The 26,812-nt window shown below is 37.6% G+C and overlaps 2 protein-coding genes across 2 annotated transcripts in view; one reads left to right on the plus strand and one right to left on the minus strand.

Annotated features, from left to right (window-relative positions):
- The window catches only part of ACA11 (autoinhibited Ca2+-ATPase 11), a 30,203-nt gene extending 17,604 nt beyond the window's left edge, over nt 1-12,599 (plus strand). The window contains exons 6-8 of the mRNA XM_077362091.1: nt 3,310-3,481; nt 3,593-3,891; nt 11,530-12,599. Of these exons, the coding sequence (XP_077218206.1) occupies nt 3,310-3,481; nt 3,593-3,891; nt 11,530-11,838 (780 nt within the window). The 3' untranslated portion in view covers nt 11,839-12,599. The remainder of the gene's footprint in view (nt 1-3,309; nt 3,482-3,592; nt 3,892-11,529) is intronic.
- Nucleotides 12,600-17,807: 5,208 nt separating this feature from the next.
- Nucleotides 17,808-26,473, minus strand: LOC143852952 (uncharacterized). The gene is made up of 3 exons (XM_077362626.1): nt 26,281-26,473; nt 19,715-20,023; nt 17,808-17,999 (listed from the first exon to the last, which is right to left on the minus strand). Exons 1-3 carry the CDS (start codon nt 26,403-26,405, stop codon nt 17,945-17,947), a joined length of 489 nt encoding a protein of 162 aa, XP_077218741.1. The 5' UTR covers nt 26,406-26,473; the 3' UTR covers nt 17,808-17,944.
- Between the last annotated feature and the right edge of the window lie 339 nt (nt 26,474-26,812).

Here is a 26,812-nt window from a genome sequence, read left to right on the forward strand (position 1 = left end):
CCCCTTGCTTTGTCTCAAGAGTTTGGCACAACAACCCGTAAGTCTGAGCCATATCTCACTTCTAGGAATAGGTCACAGCCAATCCATACCAAATTTCTTGTGTTTCTTCATAAGCATTTCCCTCTACCTATTCGCAGGAATCGTCGGATGAAGAAGCCACGACAGAATGTTGGATTTCCCAACCTCCAACATCTCATAAGTAGGATAATCAAACTTAGTTCCCTTAATTCACCATTTAAGTACCTCATTTTTCCTTTACGCTCCATGAACCGTTTAGCAAATTGTGACCGCTACTAGAATTACTGCCAACCACTTTCTCAGTTGTGATTTGCAGATTAGGATTCTCATTTAGGTTTCCTAATGAACCAACCAACCCACAAGTAAGGTTCTCAGTGGTCTAAATCACCTCCGACATGATCTAATCAGCCCCACAAACCTCGAAGACACTCCAAAGAACAAAATAAGAGGCAATGATAAAAGTACCACAATCAAATTAAAACAAAAAAAATAGTAGGAGATGACCATGTAATGGCAAAGGATTGATCTGGGCAGCAAAAAAAAAAAGAAAAAAGAACAAAACCCCCTTTGGAATACCAAAGTATATAACAGCCCCAAAATCATTATCAATCATAAAAATGATCTTACTAGGTTGTTCCCCATAAAAAAAAATAACCACTCTATTGTTCTAAAGCTTTCTTGTTTTTTTTTAGACTGAAATTGAAGCCAAAATGTCGGACTTACTTCATGGTTGAAGAAGGGCTTAAAACCCTATCAGATGTTCTCCAAAAGTCATGCAACTTTATTGGTGCATAGCCCTTGAGGAGGCAAACCAAATTGTAGGGTGCTTCCCTTGCAATGCTGACGACACCTGCTGATGTCAACATCACAGTGTTGATGTTAGCACCTGTGCAACAACCTTAGGGTTCTTCCTTTGTTGCTTCGGTTGCTCCGGTTGTCGCCCTAGATCAACCAGTATTTCAAAACGCGGATGCGGGTCAAAACGCTGTCGAAGAATATCCTAGTTGACTCGGCACGATGCGGTCGAGTACTCAGGTTGACGTGGTCATAATTCGGGAGAGGTGAAGGAGCTTTTATTGACTTCGTAGGGAAAAACGCTGAGCACGACGACAAACATGGAACACTGCCAAGGCAAAAGGTAGTCGACTCGGGGGAGCCCATGATGACACGGGGGAGTTTTAAAACTATGAGATCAACTAGAAAATACTCTAATACCAATTAGATGTGTGTATCTAGGGTTTGAAACTGAAACCGAAACGATCGAAATGCATAACCAAAATCGTAAGTGTAATTGTGGTATACTATATCAGTATGTGTTACATAAATATATTTATACGAATTGCATGTGAAATGTGGTGTATGCATTATGTATCAATATTTATATAACTTATATGTGAAATTTGGTATGTACTAAATTATCAGACATGCGTGACGGTTGAAATTTGGTATATACTAAATTATCATACATGCGCGACAGTGCATGTCACCAGGTGTTCAATGTTTTTAAACCATTATGGATGGTTGTCCTACTTATTTGATGGTTTCTAAGTGTGTAATTGTGCTTATACTAGCATTTCTTGAAGTTCAGTCTATAAATGCTATCATTAGCATATGTTTCCATATGCTTATGTGAGTTTACATGATTTCTACCGAGATTTCCAACCAAAACGTTTCTGTTTCCATGATGACCGAAACTGAAGTTTATAACCTTGATTTGATTATGTTGGATGGTTGGAGAGAAATCATAAGAACAAGGTTTAGGGAAAAATTCCTAAAATCTGTAACTCTCTGTAAGCTCTGAAAGACATTTCTTTGATCTTTAAATGGGTCTTATCATACCATATTTAATCCAACTTAAAGAGTAGTGGGTGTTTAGGGGAGGAATAGACAAATAAAGGAGTAAACAAAATCAATAGTGGGTGTTTAGGGGAGGAATAGACAAATAAAGGAGTAAACAAAATCAATTTTTCATAGGTTTGGGTCGTAAAACATGGTTTTTCTATGCATGCCTAAAAGCCATACACCTTTTGTCGGCTTTACCCACTATGGCTTTTGCCTTTATAACATTGCATTTTTTTCCTAGAATTTCATTATTTTGTAATGCCTTAAGTTGTTTTTCAACACCTCACCTTGAGGCATATGCCTCGGGTGCCTTTAAAACACTTTAATCATATATATAATCATCATACATAAATGAGTGTCAGTGAAGGAAAGGATTTAGCATAGATTGTATGTTTCCCATACTTATTGCTTTCCAGTTAATTTTTTTTGAAATGGCAACATTAAATATATTAATATACAGAACCGAGATGGTCCATAAAGATTACATTAGGCGATCAAAAAATAAAACAAAATCAAGGAGGAAGGAAGTCAAACCACTCCAATTCTAACCTATTCACACCTGCTCTCGCTAGAGAGTCTGCTTCACTATTAGCAGACCTCCTTACATGCTTAAAAATAATAGAGGAACCTAACACTAGGTCAGAGATTTCCTCAATTAAAGATAGGAACCTCCAGGGAGGAGCTGCAAGTCCCGAAAGCCAAGATATAACATTTGAAGAGTCGCCCTCCACGATGACCTTATCGCAAGAACCACTTTCCAGATGCTTTATCCCACAGTATGCGGCTCTTACTTCCGCCTCATTTGAATCCGAGAAACCAATGGACCCCAAAAAGGCCTACAGAGCCGCACTCTCTAAATCTCTGTACAAGCCTCCAATACCTGCTGGACCGGGATTACCTAAGCTTGATCCATCAAAATTCATTTTTACCATATCAGCCATAGGTGCTTCCCACTGTTGTGATATTTGAACTTTACTCCCTCCTTCATTACAAATAATCTGCCACCCTTCCCAAAGATCAAAAGCCGAAACGAACCTAAAGAGAGGAAGACTTCTAGCCCACAAAATACAAGCAACTATGATCTTTACATACAACCAATAGGGGGTTTTAGACACCCCTTCAAACACCCTAGAATTCCTTTCTTTCCAAATAACCCACCAAGTGGCTAGAAGATAAATCTTCCAAAGTACTTTCCCTTTCTTTTTCCATGGACACAGCTCCCTACTTTTAATCAAATCAGAGATGGAGTTGGGAAAAACCCAACACACACCGAGGCGCGATAAAATGAGGCCCCAAACCTCTCTTGCAACTTTACAGTGAATAAACAAATGGTTAATGGACTCACCCGCGGAGAGACATTTGCTTTCCCGTTAATATATGCGTTTTGTTACATCATTAATTGTATCTTCTTTATCATTTTATCTTAAATGCTGTGGATTTTTCATGCAGGTGGCAAAAGAGAATGCTGATGTCATTATAATGGATGATAATTTTTCCACTATTGTGAATGTTGCCAAATGGGGTCGTGCCGTTTACATAAACATTCAAAAGTTTGTGCAGTTCCAGTTGACAGTGAATGTGGTTGCACTGATGATCAATTTTGTTTCGGCGTGTGCCGTAGGTATGTAGATCCGTGAATCTAACCTTTTGATGATACTTTCATGAAGGGTATGGTAGCTAAAACCATTTTCTTTGAATATCATGTGAACTGATTTTTTCTTGTGAATTTCAGGAAGTGCTCCTCTTACTGCTGTCCAGTTATTGTGGGTGAACATGATTATGGACACTCTTGGTGCTTTGGCATTGGCTACTGAACCTCCAAACGATGGACTGATGAAAAGACCACCAGTTCGACAGGGTGTGAATTTCATCACGAGGACTATGTGGAGAAATATCATAGGTCAGAGCATTTATCAGCTGGTTGTAATTGGAATTCTCATGTTTGATGGGGAACGGCTTCTGAAACTTAGCGGCTCAAATGCTAGTTCCGTTCTAACTACATTCATATTCAATACATTTGTCTTTTGCCAGGTAATGTTCCATCCGATTGCTTTTAAAGAAGATACAAAATGTTTTCTTGAAGTATCTCTGATTTTGTTTGCACTATATTTCATGTTTAAGAATTCCAATGGTTCAGTTTAGTTTGGTTGGCTTCCATTTACATTTTTTAAATTTTAGATTCATGTAGACTGTCAATTTTTTTTCTTCTTTTTTTTTTTTTTTTTGGGTTTCATCAGTTGTCCAATTGCTCCCATCACTATGAGATTCTGGTTGTGCTATGGCTTATTGTTTGTTATCTAACATATGTAGAATAGTCTGAAATTTGAGGTCTAAGTGAAAAAGGTATGACTTAGATTTCTAATACAACTCAAAAACTTTCAATTCTCAGCAAAGGTGGCAGGGGGTTGGACACTGCTAAGAAACCTAGAATTTACCATGAATCAGGACTGTTTGGGTTTGGCCCTTGTTTTTTTGCCGAAGCAATTGATATGTTCTGGCCCATTAACATCCTTAATTCTCAATTCCCGACAAACTTGGAAATCTAAGTAAGCTGTTCTTCTAGACATTCCTAAAGCAACACCCTTCTATTTCCTAACATAACATGGAGCAAAATTTCAAAAATCTGTTTTGGTATGGACTTTGATTCTCATGGAATTGGAAGTACTTCGTGGAAGTCTATGGAAGTTCGTGGAAATCCTGTAAAAATTATGAAATTTTATCGAAGTCTAGGGAAACACTGAAAAAATTTAAGATGAAACTTTTGGAAATGCTAGAATAATTACAAAAAAAATCTAGAAACCATCACACAGGCAAGACAACATTCCATCATAGTTTAAAAATATCAAACACCAAGTGCAATACAATGTCGTGCATGTCTGGAGCAGTAGGGTTCATTCTAATAATAAATGTTTCACATATTTTGAAAGTTGATGATTGTTCGACTTCTTTCACTTTTGGGCTTACTCATCATCATGATCGTTCAACTTCTTTCACTCTTGGACTTACTCAATTTATCAATAAAAAAATATTTCTTGGATTTATGAGTTTTTTAGTTATGTAGATGCACAGAAATGAATCAAACTCCAGATTGGCTCCCCACAAAAGTTGACACATGTCGGATGAAATCAACATGCCGGTGGAAGTTTAAAACCATGATAGGGATTGAAGGATACCTTTTTTTAACTCCTAATGATAGTCCTACTACAGATCAAATCAAATTTAGGAACATCGTTTCCACACCCATCTTCTAAATTTCAAAATTGTCCTGGCCACCACACAACATCAAAACCAATATTCCATATGGACACTTCCTAAAATTAGAATAAAAACATATGAATTTTCAGAATAACCATATGACTAAAGCCATCCAATTTTTGGATGACTTAACACAATTGTAGGCACTGCTGTCATCAACATGGTTACATGATGGTCTCAGTAAGTCCTTTTTAATCTTGTTTTTCTGCCCTTTTTGCTGCTTTTCTTTTCCAATGATGTGTCCTGGGCATAGTTTTAAATTTCCAATGTAACCGATACAAAACAACTGAAATGCTTCCGTTTTCATCCTCGCTGAACACATACGAAACCGAAATCGTAAGTGCATTAGTGATATGCTATACCAGTATGTGTTACCAAATTATATTCCTATGAATTGTATGTGAAATGTGGTATGTATTGAATTATTAGACATGCACGACAGTGCATGATGTTCAATGTTTTTCAACCATTAAGAATGGTTTTTTCCTTATTTGATAGGTTTTAAGTGTACATTTGTGCTTTTTCTAGCAGTTTCTGAAGTTTCATCTTAAATGTCCATCATTTGCATGTTTCCATAAGTTTTGGTAATTTTACATGATTTTCGCTGAAATTTCCATCCTAAACCGACATGTTTTTATTTCCATCCTAAACCGACATGTTTTTATTTCCATCATGACCGAAACACATACTGAAATTGAAACTTGAAGCCTTAGCCTTGGGCTGCATCACATAAGTCATCACAAGAACAAGTGACTCACAAGGCACATCGTGACTCACAATTCATTAAACAGAGTTTTTATATGGTGTAAGCCCTTATAGTCCCTTATTTTTCAAGAAGTACTGTACGGACCACACCATAGGATGATCCAAACTGTCCATGTGATGGAACACAAAGTAAATAGGTTGTGCCCAAAAAATTATTTCCATAGGATGACCCCAACCCTCCGACCATAGATGAACTGCATATTATGGAAACCTCTATAGATCGGAGGGCTAGGATCATCCTATGGATATGATTTTTGGGCACAACCTATTTACGTTGTGTTCCATCACATGGACGGTTTGGATCATCCTATGGTGTGGTCCGTACAGTACTTTACTACTTTTTGAAAAATAAGGGACTATAAGGGCTTACACCATATAAAATCTCCATTAAACAACTATAAACTAAGGGACTGTTTAGATGGAGGGAAAACTTTTATAAGAAATTTTTTCCATGGAAAATGAATTTTCGGGCATTTGGTTAACTCATTTTCCATTTAAAATTTTCTCCCAAATTGAAAGTTTCCCCGTTTTCAAGGAAAATTGCAAACCCACTAGACCCTGGATTGTTTCTTGTGGATTTTTTTCAATAATTTTTTCCTAGATCTACGCCTAAAGTAATTGAAAATCTTAGTAATGCATAAAAACTAATATGTGGTGCCATTCAAAAAAAAAAAAAAAAACCTAATATGTGGTAGATCACTAGTCAACAATCTACAGTAAGTGAAATTGTAATTCATGAATCATGATTAGTCGTTGTTTATTTAGTCCTTATTGTGATGATTCTATGTCTTCAAGTAGTCTAGTTGTGCCAGCCTCCAGCCTCCAGCCTCCATCAATGTCAAGCTCCCCAAATTCCCTAGGTTGATGTGCTCACTAGCTCACCCTCATTGTGAGTAAAATTATTGTGTTTCCTACAGCATCTTTATCAACTTTATTATTATATCTTCCATCATCACCACATTTTTCCTCCATTTCAACAGCCTTGAACCTTGCCCTCTTTCCCCGAGTCATTCTTTTTGTCCTTGTCAGTTGAAAGTGTCCTCGTAGTCGTCATGAACTTTGTCTTTGTTCCATCCACTACCTTAATTTTCTCTTTCCTTTCTTTGATTAACCAACTTTTTTTTTTTGAAACATGACATATTCCATTAATATTGAATTAGCATTCGGGACCAGGAGTCCCAACCTGCTTGTACAGAATATTAAGTGGAAACCCGGGCATTCTGGAGCTAATACAAAGAAACAAAAAGTAAGATGTGACCGTTCAATAAGCCGAACTACTCGATCCTTCCCTGAGTAAGAAGAATGTTTACAAATATGACACTATTTCTATATCTTCCCTATCAGCTCCAGCCTTAGCTAGATAATCAGCCACTTCATTCCCCGATTGCCTACGATGTTCAATTCTCGAATCGAGTACCCTTATCAGGTCCAATATTTCCGCAACAACTTCCTGCAGTTTCCAAAGTCCCTTTGATAGCTCAGAGGCCCAAGCTACTCCACCTTCCACAGTTAAGGGGCGTTGGTTATGCTCAGAAGCCCACCGCAATCCAGTGAGTAGGGCTCTGATTTCCGCCTCATTCGCATCACATATACCAGCTGGTCTAGAATATGTCATAATCGTCGAAGCGGAAGAATTTCTAATGACTCCCCCTATCCCAACCTTTCCTGGATTGCCAAAGGAACATCCATCAAAATTTAGTTTCAGCTACCCCACTGGTGGGGGCACCCATTTGGGTTTAGGCTTGGTTCTGATGGTTCTGTCCGATATAACCGACCACCAGTTCCTTATAAGATCTCCCATCCCATAGGGAATTTGTTTCTTAGACTTTGTCCATGAGACCAGTTCTACTTTGATGTTCGAAGCCACTCGATTAGAAATTCTACTTTTTTCTTCAAAAATCCGTTTGTTTCGCTCCTTCCAAATATTCCAAACTATGGCATAAGGAAAGGTTGCCCAGAGCTTTCGACCCGTGTCACTGAAAGGACCCGAGCATCATCCAAGGAAAAGGGAGCTAATAGATTCAGGACAGACCCAGGAAATACCGAAAGCTCCAATCGCTCTAACCCACAGATGGTATGAATATGGGCAATGTAGCATAAGATGATCCAAAGTTTCCTCATCTTCCTGGCAAAGTACACACATACTTGCCAGGCTGAAATGTCTCTCTAGGCGATCACATGTATTGATTTTCCTGTGGATCAAAGTCCACCCAAAGGCAACTACCCTCGGGGGAGCTAGAGATTTCCATATACGCCTCACTGGAGATTGATGTCCAGCGTTTAAAATCGTAAAGAAGGATTTGCAGTGAAATCCCCATTAGATGCCGGGATTCAGATTCGCCCATCTTCCTTAAACTGTGAGCAATATGTTGACTCCACGATCGAAAGGAGTCTTTGTAGGTCTTGGATTTCCTCCTCCTTGAGGTTCCGACATAAGCGAATGTTCCAGAAGCCTCTACCTCCCTGATCGTCTGCCTCTACCTCCCTGACCGTCTCTGACTAGGTAATCTACAACCGTTGCTTCGGGGAATATAGCAATTCTAAATAGCCTTGGGAATTCCATGCTTAGTAATGACTGACCACACCAATGGTCTAGCCAGAATCGTACATTCGTACATTTACCCACTTTCTAACGAATTTCTTGCACAAAGTCTTCTTTAACCGAGCAAATAGATTTCCAAGCTCCCTCCCTTTCCTCCCGATGGTTTATTAATGTTCCAATTCCCCCACTTAGCTCCATATTTCAACCTTGTTACCCGTTGCCATAGAGCCGACTTCTCAACACCATACCTCCATAGCCATTTTCGAAGTAGTGATTTATTTTGCATTCTGAGTTTACCAATACCCAGGCCCCCATTCCGTTTGGATTGTGTGACCTTCTCTCAACTAATTAGATGCCTCATCTTCTTTGACTTACCATCTCCATCCCATAGGAAATTCCGTTGTAATCGTTCGATTGCCAATGCGACCTTCACCGGAATTTTGAAAAGAGACAAGAAATACACCGGCATGTTAGAGAGTGCCGCTTTTATTAATGTTATTCTTCTCCCGAGAGAGATGTACTTCTTCTTCCACATTGCTAGTTTCCTCTCAATCCTTTCTACTACCGGGTCCCATTGGGTGGCCGACGGTATTCCAAACCCTAGAGGTAAACCAAGGTAGGATACAGGAAAGGTCCCAGCACTACATCCAATTAGCGTTGCTAATCCTTGAACCTCTCTCTGATCCAAATTAATTCCCAGGAGCATACTTTTGCTGAAATTGATTTTAAGGTCCGAGGTAACCTCAGACCACTTGAATAACTTCATGATATTTGGGATAGCCAGAGAGCTATTTTGCAGGAAAACTAGTGTGTCGTCCGCAAATTGGAGATGAGTTATTTCTTCACTAGAAGGCCCATATTGCAACCCGCGAATCAAGCCCATTCTGTTCGCTTCCGTGAGCATCTGACTGAGAGCCTCAACCACCATTATGAACATATATGGTGCTAAAGGGTCCCCCTGACGGATACCCCTCGATGCCTTGAAGTATCCTTCCGCTGAACCATTGATGATGACTGAGAAAGAGTTAGATGATATAAGCGCTCAAACCCACACCCACTCCCTCCACTTTGGTCCAAATCCCATTTTTTCTTGTAAGAAATTAAGGACATCCCAATCTACATGATCGTAGGCCTTCTTTATGTGTCAAGTTTTAATACTAGACCCGAGCATCCACTTCTTTTCACTGAATCAATAAGTTCATTGGCAATTAGAACACCATCCAAGATTTGCATCGATTCCACGAAGGCTCCCTGGAACTGGGATATAAAATCCCCCATGATATTTTTCACTGTTCTTGCAAGAAGCTTAGCTAGAATTTTGGGGATGCTATGCATAAGACTGATTGGACGGAAGTCCTTGATCCCAATCATGCCTTCTTTTTTAGGGATTAGAGCGATGAAGGTTGCCTTTGCTGCCTCACTGATAATCCCCCTTTGCTGGAATTCCTGGAAAAAAACCATAATATCTCCTTTAAGGGTGTTCCAGAAATGTTGGAAGAATGCCATTGGAAAACCGTCCGGGCCCGGAGCTTTATCCCCAGCCATTGAAGAAATGGTCTGTTCAATCTCTTCCTCTGTGAAGTTACGATTCTTTGATTAACCAACTTAATCCTTCTAAATCTTCTCCCCTCGTATACACCTGACAATGCTTTGAGAAAGCTGCTATATCCTGTGACCATGCTCACTAAGAGCAAACGTCTCCGCTAACTTGTTCCATAATTTGGATGTCGGCTCATAGAACATTTAGATGTGATAAATTGAGGGCTCCATATAATTGAAGAATCACCCTAAGATGATGGATTTGTCAGTGTCTAACTTTCTCATCAATGGTGCCATCCTTAGGCCTTGGAATGGCCCCAGTAAGTAGTATCTTCTTCATACGGGCTTTGACATCAATTCAAATGACTTTGGACCATTGTAAATAAGTAGTGGTAGATAGCTTGATGGGGCTTATGGAGATAGGGTTATTCTCAGAAGGTAAGGACTTATAGGATTCTAAGAGTTACATGGCCAAAAATATGTGTCAGAAAAAGAAATGAAGAAAAACAACTGATTTCCAAGAGCAATGTGAGATAATAGCTGATAACAATCACGAAAAACTGTGCAATAGATATATGAACATATATGATGCTCACAGTATAAGTTTTTACTAAAAGCAGTGATAGAAATTGGCCAAAAAAAAATCAAAGGAGATTGTCTAAATACAGAAAAAATGGAGCAAATGATATTATCCACTCTAAGAGGAGGTGAAGAAATGCAAGACCCCAACAAGTGAACAAACAATCTGCAAATGTCTCAAAAATATGGAGATATTAAAAAAATTAAAAATTAAGCACTCAAATCTTATAATTTTTCGAATCTATTTTGAATTTGTAATTTTGTTTCATCTCTCATGGAAACAAAACATTTTGGTCAAACGACACATTTTAGACCAAAATTTTGTACCATGCTTGAGGGGGTGTTAAAATAATCAGCCACTTTTGTAAAGTGACTACAATTTACTTAAATGTAATATACAAATGTTCCTTTGTGAACAAGCTTACTATGCTGCTGTAAGGAACACATCAGCTTGAGCGGTGATGGGTTTACCATTGAGTAAGGGTAATGTTTCACTTAGTCACTCTTTTTATTGTTATGAATGAAGTATTTCTCTTTCCTCACCTATGAAAATCCCCCCCTCTCCATCATCTCTACACACTGTTTGGTCAAAGAATCTTGCAGTTCCATGGTCACAAAAACCTAACTTTTATGAGCTGTTGGAATTCTCAAGTCCATGAACTCATAGCTCTTCTTGTACTCTATAATGAACCATACCAGTAGTTATTTTGCACCATGATGGTGTCATTCTCAAATACTCAGTTGCAAACCATGTTTTTGATTTGTTCTTTGTGATTATTGGCACTTACCACATAGCGATGACCTGTGAAACTTGGAGTCCAACATGTGTGAGAATGTCAGACACATTGAGTTACTTAATACAGATACTTGTTTATACACATTACTTGAGCTCTCTAATAATCACTCTTGCTATATGATCAATTTTTACACACCTGAAGACTTTCCATGATCAAAACATTTACATGGTACTTCTGATTCTTTTCTCTCAGGTGTTCAATGAAATAAACAGCCGCGAGATGGAGAAGATAAATATTTTCCGTGGCATGTTCAGTAGCTGGATCTTCATAGCTGTGATGGTCTCCACAGTCGTATTCCAGGTGCTAATTATAGAGTTTCTAGGTGATTTTGCGAGCACCGTACCACTAAGCTGGCAATTGTGGTTAATGAGCATCCTTATTGGATTCTTTAGCATGATTGTTGCTATTGGATTAAAGTGCATTCCGGTCGAATCAACCAAGCATACAGTTGGTGATATTGATGGTTATGTGCCGCTCCCTAGCGGTCCAGATAATGCCTGAAAAATTAAAGAGTTTTTATATGGTATAAGCCGGAATAATGCAGTATTTTTCAAAAAGTACTGTACGGCTTACACCATGGGATGATCCAAACTGTCTATTTCATGGGCCACGATGTAAACAGCTTGGGCCCCAAAAATCGTTTCCTTGGGATGATCTTAATCCTCCGATCCATAGAGGTTTCCATAATATGCAGTTCCTCTATAGATCGGAGGGCTAGGATCATCCTTTGGAAATGATTTTTCGGGCACAACCTGTTTACATTGTGGCCCATCAAATGGACGGTTTGGATCATCCTATGGTATACATTGTACAGTATTTTTTGAAAAAATACTTCACTATGCTAGCGTACACCATATAAAATCTCGAAACATTAGGACCAATAATATCCCCCAACCTCACATTACAAGTACCTCATTAACCATATACTTCTGCAGAGATTTTCATGCACTTTTAACTGACTGTATGTAGAGTTTTTAATAGATTACTTGATCTCTGTTGATCACCAATTTTTGTAGCTTGATCCAATAATGTATGCTTCAGAGCTCCCAAGGTCTGAATAAAAGATTAGCTAACTAACAAGGATTTATTGGAAGATTTATGATAATTCTCTACCCTTACCCTACTCAATATGGATACTTCTCTAGTATATGTTAGAACTGCAATTGATTTTCTAAATGTAAAGATCATGTTTGACTGCTGCTTTATTCTTCATTTGCAGTCCCATTTGTGATCAATGCTAATTATAATTTTTGGATCGGAGATATGTATGTGCAATGAGAATGTTGATATTATAGATCATTGCGAGTCTCTTATATTGATGGTAATTAGGTCTATCGATCTTGTGGGCCATCATAAATCAATGGTCAAGATTACTCAACATGTGTGCCATGTACAAGGTTAATCAAGACATCTTGTCTTGCTAGTGTATCTCATGTTTTCTCCTCGGAATTTTTTTTTTTTTTTTTTTTCCCTTTTGGGTACAACCCAAAGCACCTTCGAATTGAGTTATGATCCTAACCCTGAGTTCTAAAACCATTATAATGTAGTTGACAATGGTATGTTGGTTGTCCTGTTTATGTAACAAAAAGAACTATTACTAAAAATTTTGAGTCTATATGGGGCATGTGAAATCAAAATCATTGATCTTGTAGAACATCCTGAACTAGTTAAAATGGGGCCTAATAATCTTTTACTAATGAAGCAAGACTGATTATTGGACTTCAAAATGTATTTAATTTTGAGCCGAATAATCTGTTTTGGACTCAAAATCAATTCTCAAAATCCAAAACAAATAGGGCATTACGATATCTGTGGTGTAGGGAGAAACCGAGAACGCATTTTTTTTTTTGGGATTCAAAGATGAAATTGCCATCTATCTATGCTAGGGAAACCGAGAGTAGGACCGAAAAGGGGACCGAACGAATTGTTTCACGCCACAACATCACTTGTGACGCGAGCCCATAAGTTTAGGGAAATCAGCAAAACTTAAATTTTTCTTTAACACATGGCATATTCTCATTGCAGGTCCCGTTTTAGGTCGTCCTACTCTAGGTCTCTATATCATTTTCCTATATTATATACTAAGCATGTTTTTTTCCATTGTCATTGGCCTTTTCTCCAAGAAAAGGTTTTTTGGACAAATTTTTCTTGCACCAAATCGATTTCCCAGCTTTTAGTTGTCGCTATGGATTAAGGTTTGCCTCCCTAAATAATCAAAATTTCCGCTTTTAGTTTGGATTTTTCCTACAAAATCGCTTTTGGCAAACTAATTTAGTTTTACACCATTTCCCAAACGGAACTTTTGGGGCTCCAAATTTCATTTCACCCGAAGTTTGATTTCTGCCGCCCACCCACACCTTAAAATCAGCAACATTAGAGGATTTTTTAGGATAGTTACCCCAACACAAACACCCAAAATTCGGCTCTCTCAATCACACCGAGATTTAGCGAGATTTTTGTACTTGGGTCGTTTCCTCTTCCTATTTCAGTAATTTTCCAAATGCTTTATCTACAATGCTTCTCAAACCATGACCCTTGAGACAACCATGAATACAACAAAAGGGTAAGATGCTGGTATTCTGATATGAACATATCTTTAGCCTTTCCTTCTAGCTTCATCGTAGTATTTTTAGTAGTTTTCTTATTCTATTTACAACAAGTGTTTTTAGTTTCCTTTTTCTATATTCAGCAGTAGTATTTTATAGTCGTTTTATTCTATTTTCAGTAGAAAATCTATATTATGAGGAAAGTCTTTATAATAAAAACAAGCTATAATGTTCTATTTTTCTTCTCCTATTCTTTTGTTGTTCTTGAGGCTATTCCCCTAGACGTGGGTATTAAGTGGTATCAGAGCCGATGATCTCCGCCTTGCGTATCGATAATCATGGTAGATGGAACTAGACTTAAACAAATTGAGGCGTAATTGAAATTCCATTCTACTGCAATTTCTAAACTGCAAGAATCCGCCTCTCATCATTCGGAAGAGCTCATGAAGTTGCAGGATACTGTTGCTCGAATAGAGGCTTCGACTACAAATCAGTTTACAGAGATTCTACAATTCTTGGGAGCGACAGTCATTCGTAATGTCCCTGCTGATTCGAAAACTAGAAGTAATAATGTCGATCAGAGAGAATTGCAGCCCCTCCTTCAAGTACTTTCCAACCCCATTATGCAAAGATAGATTTTCCTAAATTTGCAGGCGATGATCCGAAGGGTTGGGTTTATCGTTGTGACAAATTTTTTGGGGTTAATGTAATTGATACGGAGCAAAGAGTGGCCCTAACTTTGATTCACTTGGAAGGGAAAGCTGTTCAATGGTTCCAACGGTTTGAGCACACCCATGGAATTGTTTCTTGGCCGATCTTCAAAAAGGCTATTTGTCGGCGCTTTGGACCAAAAGTGGGAGATGATCCAACTAGAGATATTATGAGGCTTCAACAGACTGGGACGGTTGTAGCTTATCGAAAACGTTTTGAGAATTTATCTAGTAAAACTAAAGATCTTCTTGATCAATTTTTTGTAAGTGCGTTCCTTGCGGAATGTAAAGATGAGATTAGATCAGCAGTTGCACAAGCCTATAACTCTTGATCAGGCCATTGAGTTGGTTGGGCTACATGAGGAATCAGTTGATGCTATTACTTGTCGTCCTCGACCCCCTCCTAAACCTGCTCTACTGCCTTCACCGCCAGGTCCGAAACCTCAATTTGGTGGTAACAATGGCCTTCCTCCCATCAAACACCTCACCGAAAAACAAATGATGGAATGCCGAGAAAAAGGCATCTGCTACAACTGTGACTAGAAGTTTGTACCGTGACACCGTTGTAAGCGATCCCAACTGTTTCTATTAGAAGGTTGTGATAACGACAAGGTTGAGGCAGAAATGGAAATACTGATATTTCCCCTGAAGAAGTTCCACTTGTGGATTTACAGATATCTGTGTTCGCACTTACAGGTTCACCGTAATTCCCAACTATGTGTATTAGGTGGTTTGTAAAAAAAAAATGCCGATTATGATCCTTGTGAATTCCGGGAGCACACATAACTATCTGGACCCGCGAGTGGTGAAACGATCTGGTTGTGTCAAGCAGAAAACAAATCCCTTGCCAGTGACTATTGCGGATGGTACTCGACCTTTTAGTACAGGGATCTGTAGTGAATTTCACTGGACGATGCGTGGAAATAATTTTTGTGTTGAAGCGCATTTATTGCCATTAGGCGGCTACGACATGGTTCTAGGGATACAATGGTTGACAACGGTATGCCCAATAATGTGGGATTTTGTAAATTTACGTACGGAGTTTTCTCGTAACGGTCAAAAATTTGTTTTACGGGGTTCCATGCCAGGAGATTTTCAAAGGATGAACTCTCAATAGATGACCAAGGTTCTGCAGAAATCTAAGCAAGGAATGATATCACCGTTATGCTCACTACATGCAACAGATACGAACGTGACTTGCACCAACAATTTCCAGATTTAGACCTTGAGGACAAGGTCATTTTGAAGGATAAGGAAAATTGATACGAACAGATCTTTAGACTTTCCCTCTATTTTTATCATAGTATTTTTAGTTTTCCATTTCAAAAAAGTATTTTTAGTAGTTTTCTTATTCTATTTACAGCAAGAATGTTTTTAGTTTCCTTCTTCTATATTCAGCAATAGTATCTTATAGTACTTGTCTTATTCCATTTTCGGTCAGAGATCTATATTATGTAGGAAAGTCTTTATGATAAAACCAAGCTGTAATGTTCTATTTGAACAATGAAAAAACATCTTCTTTTTCTCCTATTCTTTTCGTTGTTCTTGAGGCTATCCCCCCAGACGTGGGATTACTTGAGTTTCTCTTCCAAGCGCCGTATTATATTCCTATGGGTTAGGGAGAGCTGTGGTAAAAAGTGGTTTTTCCCTTCTTTCTTTTTTATTTTTATTTTTTATAAATGGATTTGATGGTAATGGCTTTGGACAAGATAATGGATTTTGGGTGATGAACAACTCGGTTGAATGGGATTGAGTTGGGAGTCTTTTGGGTTCGTGAGGTTGGCTTATGGAGGGTTGGAGCTAGGGGATGGCCATGGGTGGTAAGGGGGTTTGGCAGGTGAAGAGGTGGTAGCGGGTATTTCCGGAAGCCCTTTCAACTTTGCTGTATTTCCACAGACCATCTGCTGCTGATTGCCACTTTAGAGGTGTTCTCTAGCCAAAACAAAAACCACAGGCAAGCTCACAAGCAGGAAACTCTCTCTCTCTCTCTCTCTCTCTCTCTCTCTCTCTCTCTCTCTCACACACACACACACACACAAACAAACACACACATTGCGGTTTCGAGCAGCGACAATGAGTAGCCTACACAAAATATTTGGATATAGTATTTTTTTGTTTCTTTGGTGAGGTTAATTGTATTAATATTGTACTTTGTCTACTAATGAGGCCTTGTTCATTTTGGATTTTGAGAATTGATTTTGAGTCCGAAAGTGATTTTTGGACTCAAAAATAAAAATTGCATTTAATTTTGAATCCAATAATCAGACCTGTTTGTTTTGGAATCTGATAATCGATTGAGCCCAATGGACTCAAAATTAACTTCACTGTTGCAGTTGAATGGGATAGTAAAACAAGAGTGGATGTAAGAAGGTTTTAGTTCTGTTGGGTGATTTTAGTTTTTTTCAGTACATCTGAAGGGCATTCTGCTGAATCTTTTGCACAAGAGAACAGCCACCTCAGATGAATCAAATGAATGAGCCTATATGGCTGTTGTCCCATGCAAAAGTCAGCAGAAAAATTCCTTTCCACGAAATTGCCTAGCAAATTCCCCCATAATTTTACAAAATAGATGGTTAATTGCTTCCGGAGAGGCCTTGATCTCCAACTACCAACAAAATTAAACTAAAGATATCTGAAAAGGGCCAAATTTTGGTAAGCATCCAAAGAGGTCCACATATGGCTATAGTTCTTTAGATTGGAGTTTTAAGCTTTCCCCATGTTGAATTACTTGGCCCAAGCAGAGTGGCTTTTGCCTGCAAGTTAGGCCCAACATGGATGAATCATGCTCTGAAAACCTTCTCAATCTAGTGAGCCTTGCCATAAAATAATTGGACTTCTCACACCCATCCCTAACTGAATGCCAACACCATTTGTTATGTTTTTTCAACCAAGTAGATAAGCAGTCTATATCACAACATAAGGTATTTTGCATTGCAACTAAGGTATTCTGCATTGGTCTCACTACAAATTTATATCAGAAAATTGAAATGAAATATGGGAAATATAAGCGTAGCGAGGTTCACATGAACTGTGTAAATTGTGCATGAGTATGGCTCCTTCTCAGTTATCCTAGCCTGCATGGGAAGGTACCAGACTGGGATATAAAAACTGTTTTTTTAGAAATAGTAAGACCGCAACCCGAAAAAATTGAAATGGTTGAAAGGAAGGAAAACAAATGATAAATATAGAAAGATATAAATAAATAGGGGTAACCTTGCCGAAGAAATACCATGAGATTTCTATTAATTTTCACAAATGCTATTCTTTCCAAGTCATCTGTTTGAGAATATTAGCAGTAGATGATACAAATGTGACAACTTAAGCTGTAAGTTCTAATTTTAGCGTGATGGATCAGTGCAATCTCCTTACAAACAGCTTGCCTATGTCTTCTGTTACAACATTGCTCCTGCCAAAATATACCAATATCATCAGATTTTCTTTTTCTCAATGAAATTGAACGATGCAATTAAATAAGAAGGTGGTAAAAGAACAGAATTCAATTATTTACTGAAAAATGTATACAGCAATTGAAACACAATGGAGAGCACATGGTTTTCAGACTTGGTAAACTCTACTAAGTACAAATCATCAAGGCACAGGCCATCATTCAGTTTCAAGCTTTTAACAAAAATATCAAAAAAGAGTACTTGATAATCTCATGAAAGAAAAATAGATGCCTAGCCTTTAGAGTCGCCAACCGTCCGTGATAAATTCAGAGCGGTTCTGATCAGTTTGCAGATAGGAAGGCTTTCATATTAATAAAGAAAAAAAATTTAAATACAAGCCATAGGCATTGCCCACGAATCATAACATTGTAATGTGTATGAAAAAAAGAATACTTCATACTCTCAGTAAACAAGGATGGTAAAGAGAAACTACCAGAACAAACATTTCTCAATCAAAATAAAACCTATGCTATCTGGAAACTAAAAAACACAAGAATCTGTTAGAAAAAAACTTATGAATAATATCATTTCAAAAAAAAAAACCCTGATAAAGAAGGGGGGCACAAGTTTTGCATTACTGACAATGATGGTACAGATACTAGGAGACTAGGGGCTTATCCACCAGATGTGACAGAGGTAGAATAATTTGGGATATTTTCAATCAAAGTGGTGCAGAAATTAACCCCATAGATAAGTAGATACCAAATGAATAATAGAGCCTCCATACAAGAGATGAAATGACAAGAGATCAGGAAAGCATCAGTTTCCTAGATCTACAAAGAAACCTAACTCAGATTCATCCAGTCGAATCAAAAATCTGTTTCTGATTTATAAATTTGATATTGCCAATCACACAGGCAATTCAGGAATTTATTATTCTAATTGATATCTAAGGAATATTTGGGAGCCAAGTTAGTTGAACTGGATTCAAAAATCATTTTCCTTTTTGAGATAAAGAAAGATTGTATTAAAAGAGGGCTGGTTTAAAAGAAAAGAGGGCTAAGATAGCCCCACACAAAAGGTAACTCATAAATGAAAGCATAAAACAGGACTAACACAACCATAAAAGCACAGTGAATTCAATGCATATTTCTCTCTCAATTCCCTCCCTAAAAAGCCCACTCTCCTTGTCGGCGTATTTGATGGATCTATCTCCCTAATTAGATCTCTAATAGCTGTCATAGTATTGGCCAAACACTAATGTGTTTGGTCTTTCATTTTTATAATGCATACATAATATAAATAAAATCTCCACTGAAAAAGAATAACATAGGTTAGATGTTTATTATGACATGATAATGCGGAACAACAAGAAGAGACACCAACAAGAGCAATATAACACACACACACACACAAAGAATGATGAGAGTACTATAATACCTTTCAAAAAAAAAAATGAGAGTACTTTAATATATTAATATTGCGATATATTATTTTAAAGTGTTTTCTAATTTAATATGGGAACAGTCATCCAGGCCAGATTTAAATGTTTAAATATCAATGCCACTTCATTTCTAAAGCAAGGTGTACCACATGTTCGCATGCTAAGTTTTGTTAAGGCTTGATTGACTTAGGCTCCACTATAAATGAAGGTGACAAAGGAGCATGGATGAAATTTTGAACACTGCATTTATTCAATGAAAAGGTATAACTACCGAATAAATTACAAACTGACCTGCCATTAAGTTGTGGTGGAACAAGCAGGCCACCTACAGTGTCCGGCAAGTTTCTTGAATGTGGCATATTCCCTCTTGGATGTTTAGTGGACGGACGAGAGAAGACCGATCCATTTGATTCTCTCTTGCGTGATGCACTTTCTGCCTTGGCAGCTGTGACTCTAGAGGAGTGATTACCAGCACTCACTTGATGAGACAAAAAATCAGGTGATTCAAAAAGCAATGACGCATCTGGAAGTTTCTCAATAGATGGTTCAGAAGAATGTGAGGCACTACCAGATTGTTGATGTGAAGAAGCTATCAAACTCCTGAAAAATACAAGAAACTTTACAGTTGGCAATTTGTGGAAACAAAATAATAATAAAAACAATCTAAATGAAAGGTGTTAACTTACCAACTTCTCCAAAAGCTTAAGCTGTTGGAGAAAGGCGTTATTTATCTTTTATAATTTAACACTCCCCTGCACATGTGGCCCACTTGTTAAACACGTGGCACATGTGGTCCCACTTTGGGCCTACCATCGCATGTGGATTTTTGCTATTCGGGAAGTTTGAACTCGAGACCTTTGGCTCTGATACCATGTTAACTTACCAACTTCTCCAAAAGCTTAAGCTGTTGGAAAAAGGCGTTATTTATCTTTTATACTTTAACAAAAGGAAAAGCAGGGAATGTGTTGTTTATATTTGCATAACCAAGAAGAAGGAAATACAACTTAGTGCAACAGATTATGGCTTAATCATGAACTTTGCTTGCATCAAATTACTTTTGAATTGGGAAAAAAACTTGTCCTCGAGTTTGCATCTTCACGTGCCAATAACTTATATAGTCTCACTTTCACAAATCACTTTTGAAAGTCACATACCTTTGATTGTAGGCTTGTTATTCCATGTTTCAGTCTTCGATTATGATAATCAACCATCATTGGAAAAGTTAAAGTAACGATGATGTAGGACCAATTGGGAGGGCTTTTAAAGTTTTGAAAGTTGGTAGGATTTGAACTAGTTAGAGGCAATGACTTGGCTCCAAGCTAGGTTCAGTTAGTAGAATGTTCAAAGATGACTGAATCTGAACTGGCATGGAATAGAAATATCATACTAGATAACATGAAATGTACCCGGGATTAGTCTCACCGTTTTAACAATTCCAGATTTGTTAGAGTTTGCCGAAAACAGGAAAGAAGGTCTGTGTGGGCTGCCAGCAAAAAATTACAGAAACCTGGATCATGGACTGTTCTTGAAGTTAGGAACGGATCCCAGAAGATTGTAAAGATGGGAATGGGAACCCAACACCTTACTTGAAAATAAGATTCATAGCTCAATTGGAAATTATGAAACAAGAGGTCGTAGAAGAACTGACTAGATTCACTTTCAAAGAAAATGAAATTTAAAGAAAACCAGTAACTTTGATAGAAGATAGAGTTTGTCAAGGAATCACACCAAGACAATAGGTATCACATCCACAGGTTGCAAAATTGCAAGCACAAGCTTTTTCAATTCTTCATTCATGCACTAAAATACTTACAAACAAACCTTAATATAGAGAGACTTAGAATACGAAAGATTATGGTGTACTAAAACTAAATACTAAACGACTCAAGTCAATAGTAACTCAATCTACAACTTTATAGAACCTAGAGAACCTGAACACTTAATTAATCTAAACCCTATCACTTTCACGACAATAAATGATAAGAAAATTACAAAACTGCCCTTTAGCACAAAAAATAAAAAAAAGACAATTATATCCCTACAAAATAAAGGAAAAACCCTAATGCACTTCTTATGGACCCCACAATCATATTTAACCCCTTGCTGATTTTCGTGAAGGATGGTCCCCTATCAAATGATGCTGTCAATTTCTCAAGGCTGAATCGACTACGCAAAAATAAGGAGTTACTGATCTTTAATTTTCCTTTAAGCTTTACTTTATCAAGCAATAGTAAAATACCGATTATCTCCTCTCTTTCAACAATAGGAAATATCTTCCAACATTCTTGAAGAGAAAAATTCCATCGTTTGAGATTGATTTACCATAGAATATTTGGGATTGGATTAAACTCCTGTAATCTTGAAAAATAAAAAATCATGGAAGGCACAAAATTTTCTTCCTCAAAAACTTTTTCTTCAAAATCATACTCGGTTTAGGAACAATTTCTATTCCAAGAGAAATATTTTCGGAAATAACAGTTGAGATTGAGTGTAGCTTCATTCGTTCATTCATGACAATTCCATCTTCTATAGTTTCTTCTCTATCAGTATCATAGATGCAACCATGGTTTCAAATTTCAGTTTCGGAATGTGTTTCGGTCCTCACCGAAACCGAAATTTCGGGAAAATATTAAATAATTAACAAAATCGAGATTTTTAGGTTGAAATTCCTTAAATTTCGGAGGAAATTTCGAAATTTCAGTCGAAATTTTGTTGGTTTCGTGTATTGTGGATTTCGGTTTCGGTCGAAATTTAAAAACATGGATGCAACTATCTTCAATTTCATATAGGTCATCTTTATATTATTCATTTTTTAGGACCAAACATTATATTTTTGAGAAAAAGACACTATAAATCGATATTGCTTGAATGCCATCCTTACAATCCAGTGTATGGTCAATTTCCAATTCTTTTTTGTCTTCAATGTTCTTTTGCAAATTAAGATGACTAGAACCTTACTCTTTAGAAGACTTAGGTTTAAAGTCTTTCTTCATAGGAAAAATGGGAGTTTTTCTCCATCCATCACAAAAGAATGTGTTTTTTCTTTCCCCATGAGTATCCCATCATATTGCCCCAGTTTCCCTAGCAATATGTGACATTCATCCGCCGGGGCTACACAACACCACACTTCCTCTTTGGACATTGGGTTCGATAGAAAACAAAATTAAGCAGCCGGAGGTAAGAAATACCTAACCTCGCTTCTTGAACCATTATATCTTGTACGTTTGAGGATGATTTTCTTCTTTCAATTGTAATTTGTCCACCATCTCAATTGAAATGACGTTTTCATTGGATCCTCCATCTATAATAAGATTACATAGTTTTCCTTCCGATGTACACCTTGTTGGAAAGATGGTAGGTCGTTGCCATGCCATTTCATTGATGATCTTTGCAGATAACAAGAATGTATTTTGAATCAATACTCTCCATGTTGATATTTCTTAAGAGAATCATCTTGTCTACTACCGTCATGAAGAGAAACTCCTACAAATAATTCATCATGAAATTCGGGTATTCGTTCCATTTATGTGAAGTCTCAAGTTTACTCTCGTATTTGAACAAATCGATCCTCACCATAATTTCGCCCTTGATGTTGATCATCACGATCTTCACATGCCAGAGACCAACGCCGATGAATATGGTTGATGCTAGTGTGTCCTCCATCACTCAACACGCTGTTAGCAACATCTTCATGCTCCGGTTTCCCTCCATGTGGTGAATTCACAACCGGTGTGTCAATCTAACCTTTGCAATATTCGTTGAAGAATTTGCTCCAATTGACTAAGCATTTCATGTGGATCAATAGCCTTCTATGGTGGCATTGCAAATCGTCGAACGATATTTTGAATTACACTTTTTCTAACACTAACTTGATGTAATAAATCTACTAGGATTCCATCAGAAGTAGAAAATCTGTTAGAGAGTTGTACAACCACACAGATAATCTAATAAATCTTCACAAGCAATGCTAAACAGAGAGAACTAAGATGGTTTGATCACAATAAGATCAAGGGACAGTAAAACCCAAAACCCAAGGGGCAACTAATAACTACTCATTGACTATTGAAAAATACATCAAAACTTAATGTTTATAGGCCCAAAACATCTTTAAACCATAGTTCAATTCTAATTATTGGTGTAGGATCAATTTCAGCCATTAGATCGACCTAAATAAAGCCTAATTTCGATTTTAAAGCAACCCAAAATAAAAATAGAAAGTGATTTACATGCTGCCTTTAAAACATTACACTTTTCATTACAGAGAGCCCACCAAAACCTACTTAAATTTATCCAACATTATATAAAAATTACCAAAAATCTCTTTAAGTCATATTGACTTGGCCTGCAATTTTTTGTGATGAACTAGGCTCTAAAGGGCCCACTATTGGGATTAGCGTGTTGTTTCGAATTTGAACACCTTATGGCCTACTTTTGGATTTTAGTTGACCCTCAGTTTCTCCTGGATCATCTTTCCTAAAATATGGGCTCGCTCATTTACTTTGTTTGCATCACCTACAGTATGTTAATTTGAGCTTCAAGCTGTGCATTTGATGTTTGATTAAAGTAGATCTTGATGGAATTAAGTCATACGACACTTAATTGCAAAGAAAATAATAGAAAATATGGAGAAATGATAAAAGGTGAAAGTAGAGCACATTGTCGAGCAAACCAAAACCCCTAAAAAGAATCACATCAACTTGAGATGATATTGGAGACATCGCTTGTGTATCAGTTAATATGGCTGATACATTACCATATCATCTAGATACAACCAATACAGGGACGATACGCCTAAGTCTTTTCACAAGTGCCGATACAAAGGTCCAACCATATCAGACCCCTCAAAATGATTCATATTGGCCAATACGATATGTACTAGCCAAAATTTTAAATCATGAAGAAAATGTCAAAAATAAAATTGGAAGATAGAAAACCAGCTTCAAAGGCATGGGCTTGGATGTGACTTTTCAAGGTCTACGTTGCAGAGTGGCATTGGACTTGGCTTGAAACAAGAATATTTGAAAATACTATCTACCATAAGTTTGAAGCTCCCACCATCTACAACACCAAAACTGCACATTTTTTTAAAGAGAAGCCGACCAAAATATGATGAGGCCCACTGAAAACCCTTTGACCTTTATTTCATTATCTTTTTCTTGTATTCTTCCTGTTGGGAAAGTTGCCTTTTTCCCATTGGTTTGTGTGATTCGGTGGAAACCAGAAATAGCAACAACTACCTTTCGCTTAGGTTTTGGAAACGTAGATATAAGAGTTCAGTAACTCTTGTGTGAATAGGTGTGAAGGCAAGAGTGTGGCAGCTGAAAAAGGAAGAGAGTGGGCCTTTCTCTCTTGGATGTTCGGGCTAGGGCTTTTGGGCGTGAGAAAGAGAAAAGGAGAGGGGGGTTCTTCTCGGGTTTATCTCTAAGGGAGTCGGGTTGTCTTGGGTTTCTCTTGTTTAGGGTCTTGGTTGGGAAGCAAGGGTAAGGGTAAGCGTTGGTGGGCTTTGTATTAATCCATCGTAATCCTTGTAATTTCTCATAGTGAAGATCGTGTTCTCACCCGTGGATGTAGGCATCTTGCCTGAACCACGTAAAATCTCAGTGTTTATCTTGTACTTTGTGTTTTTTTTTTACTTTTCCATTTATTTGTTCGTGATTGGAGGGGAAGCAATGACATTTCCAAGTGCCAAACTACCGAATCAGAAATCCCGAATTCCTCATGAATAATAAAGTTCTACAAATAATAATAGGGAAAAATACAGATATACCCCCTCTAGTTTCTGACACATTCAACTCTAACCCTGACTTTCAAAACGTGACAAGTACACCCCCTGAAGTTTTTTTAACGTGACGGAGTAGACGGCTAGGCAGAAATGACCAAAATGCCCTCGTCTTCCCCAACTGAAAATTAGGGTTTGATTCAAACCCTTGTTTATTTATCAACATAAACCCTCAATTTAGGAGTTTTATTTGTGTTCATCCACACCATTTATCATGATTTGCACATAAACCCTAATATTTTTGGGCTTTTTTTGTTTTTATCAATGTTTTTTTCGAAATGTGGGTTTGATGTAGCCATGGATGAGGTTTCATTGTCTGTGGTGGAGGTGACGGCGGTGGTCGGAGATGGCAATGACAGCGGTGCCCAAAGGTGGCGACGATGGCGGCGGTGGGAAATGGCATAACCCTAATCCCTCTGCAAGTGAGGGTATTTCTGTTCCCAAAATATTAACCATGGTTAGTTTCAGGCTTTCCGTCAGGTTAAATTGACGGACCCTTGACGGAAGGGGTGTATTTGTCATGTTTTGAAACCTCAGGGGGTGTACTTGTCACGTTTTGAAAGTCAAGGTTAGAGTTGAATGTGTCAAAAACTAGAGGGGGGTGGTGTAAATGTAATTTTCCCATAATAATAATATAACCCAAAATTTGAAAAGACGCAACCGCCTCTCTCTCTCTCTCTCTCTCTCTCTGTTCAATTCCAATTTCCAAGTACAAATTTGAAGAAAAGATTGTTTTATTCTTCACAATATTGACATATTGCATACAACGAAACAATAATTAACAATCAATGGAAGAAAAATCAGACAGAACACATAAGTGCCATAATTCTCAACAGAAATCAGAACCAAACCAAAACAAAATAAAAGAAGAAAAACATTATATGATAAACCCTAAATTACCAACTCCCTACATTTCAGATTTCTCACACAATTCAATCTAACAGAGAAAATTTGAATACATTTGATAATCTAGGGTTTTTATGAAAACATTGCCATAAAGATTTCGAGTGATGAAAATTTTTACTGCATAAGAAGTAGAATTCGATAAATTAGGGTAAAAGAAGAGGAAGAAGATTACTGGGTATGAAAATCGGGATTAGGAGACGATCTAAGAGGAGGAGGATCAGATTCTTTTTTATCTTCTTCTTCTGAGATCTCTGCTTCATCTTCGTCCGAAGAAGGGGCGTAATCTACCAGAGACATTTTGGTTTTTTTTTTTTTGGCTTTTCTTTTTGTTCTATTGAAGCTTTAAAAAGAAGGGCAGAATACGAAGCCGAGGTTTACTTTATCTAGAGAGACGAAAGTGTCTTCTTATGACACGTGCGCAGGAGACAAAGGGGCATGAATCCTTATACTATATACTAGTAAAAAAAACCCTTGCGATGAACGGGCCGACAAAGAACTGTACGAACCACGTCATAGGTTGATCCTAACCGTCCATGTAATGGAACACAACATAAATAGGTTGTGCCCCAAAAATCATTTCCATAGGCTGATCCTAGCCGTCCAATCTATAGAGGTTTCCATAATTCCCCTTAAATCGGATGGTTAAGATCACCCTATAGATTTTTTATTAAAAAACCATAAATGAGGGGGGTAAGATTGAAATT

This window comes from Tasmannia lanceolata, unplaced genomic scaffold, assembly GCF_043159265.1.
Source record: "Tasmannia lanceolata isolate RefF3 unplaced genomic scaffold, GAP_Taslan_0.1 ptg000019l, whole genome shotgun sequence".
Lineage (NCBI taxonomy): Eukaryota > Viridiplantae > Streptophyta > Magnoliopsida > Canellales > Winteraceae > Tasmannia > Tasmannia lanceolata.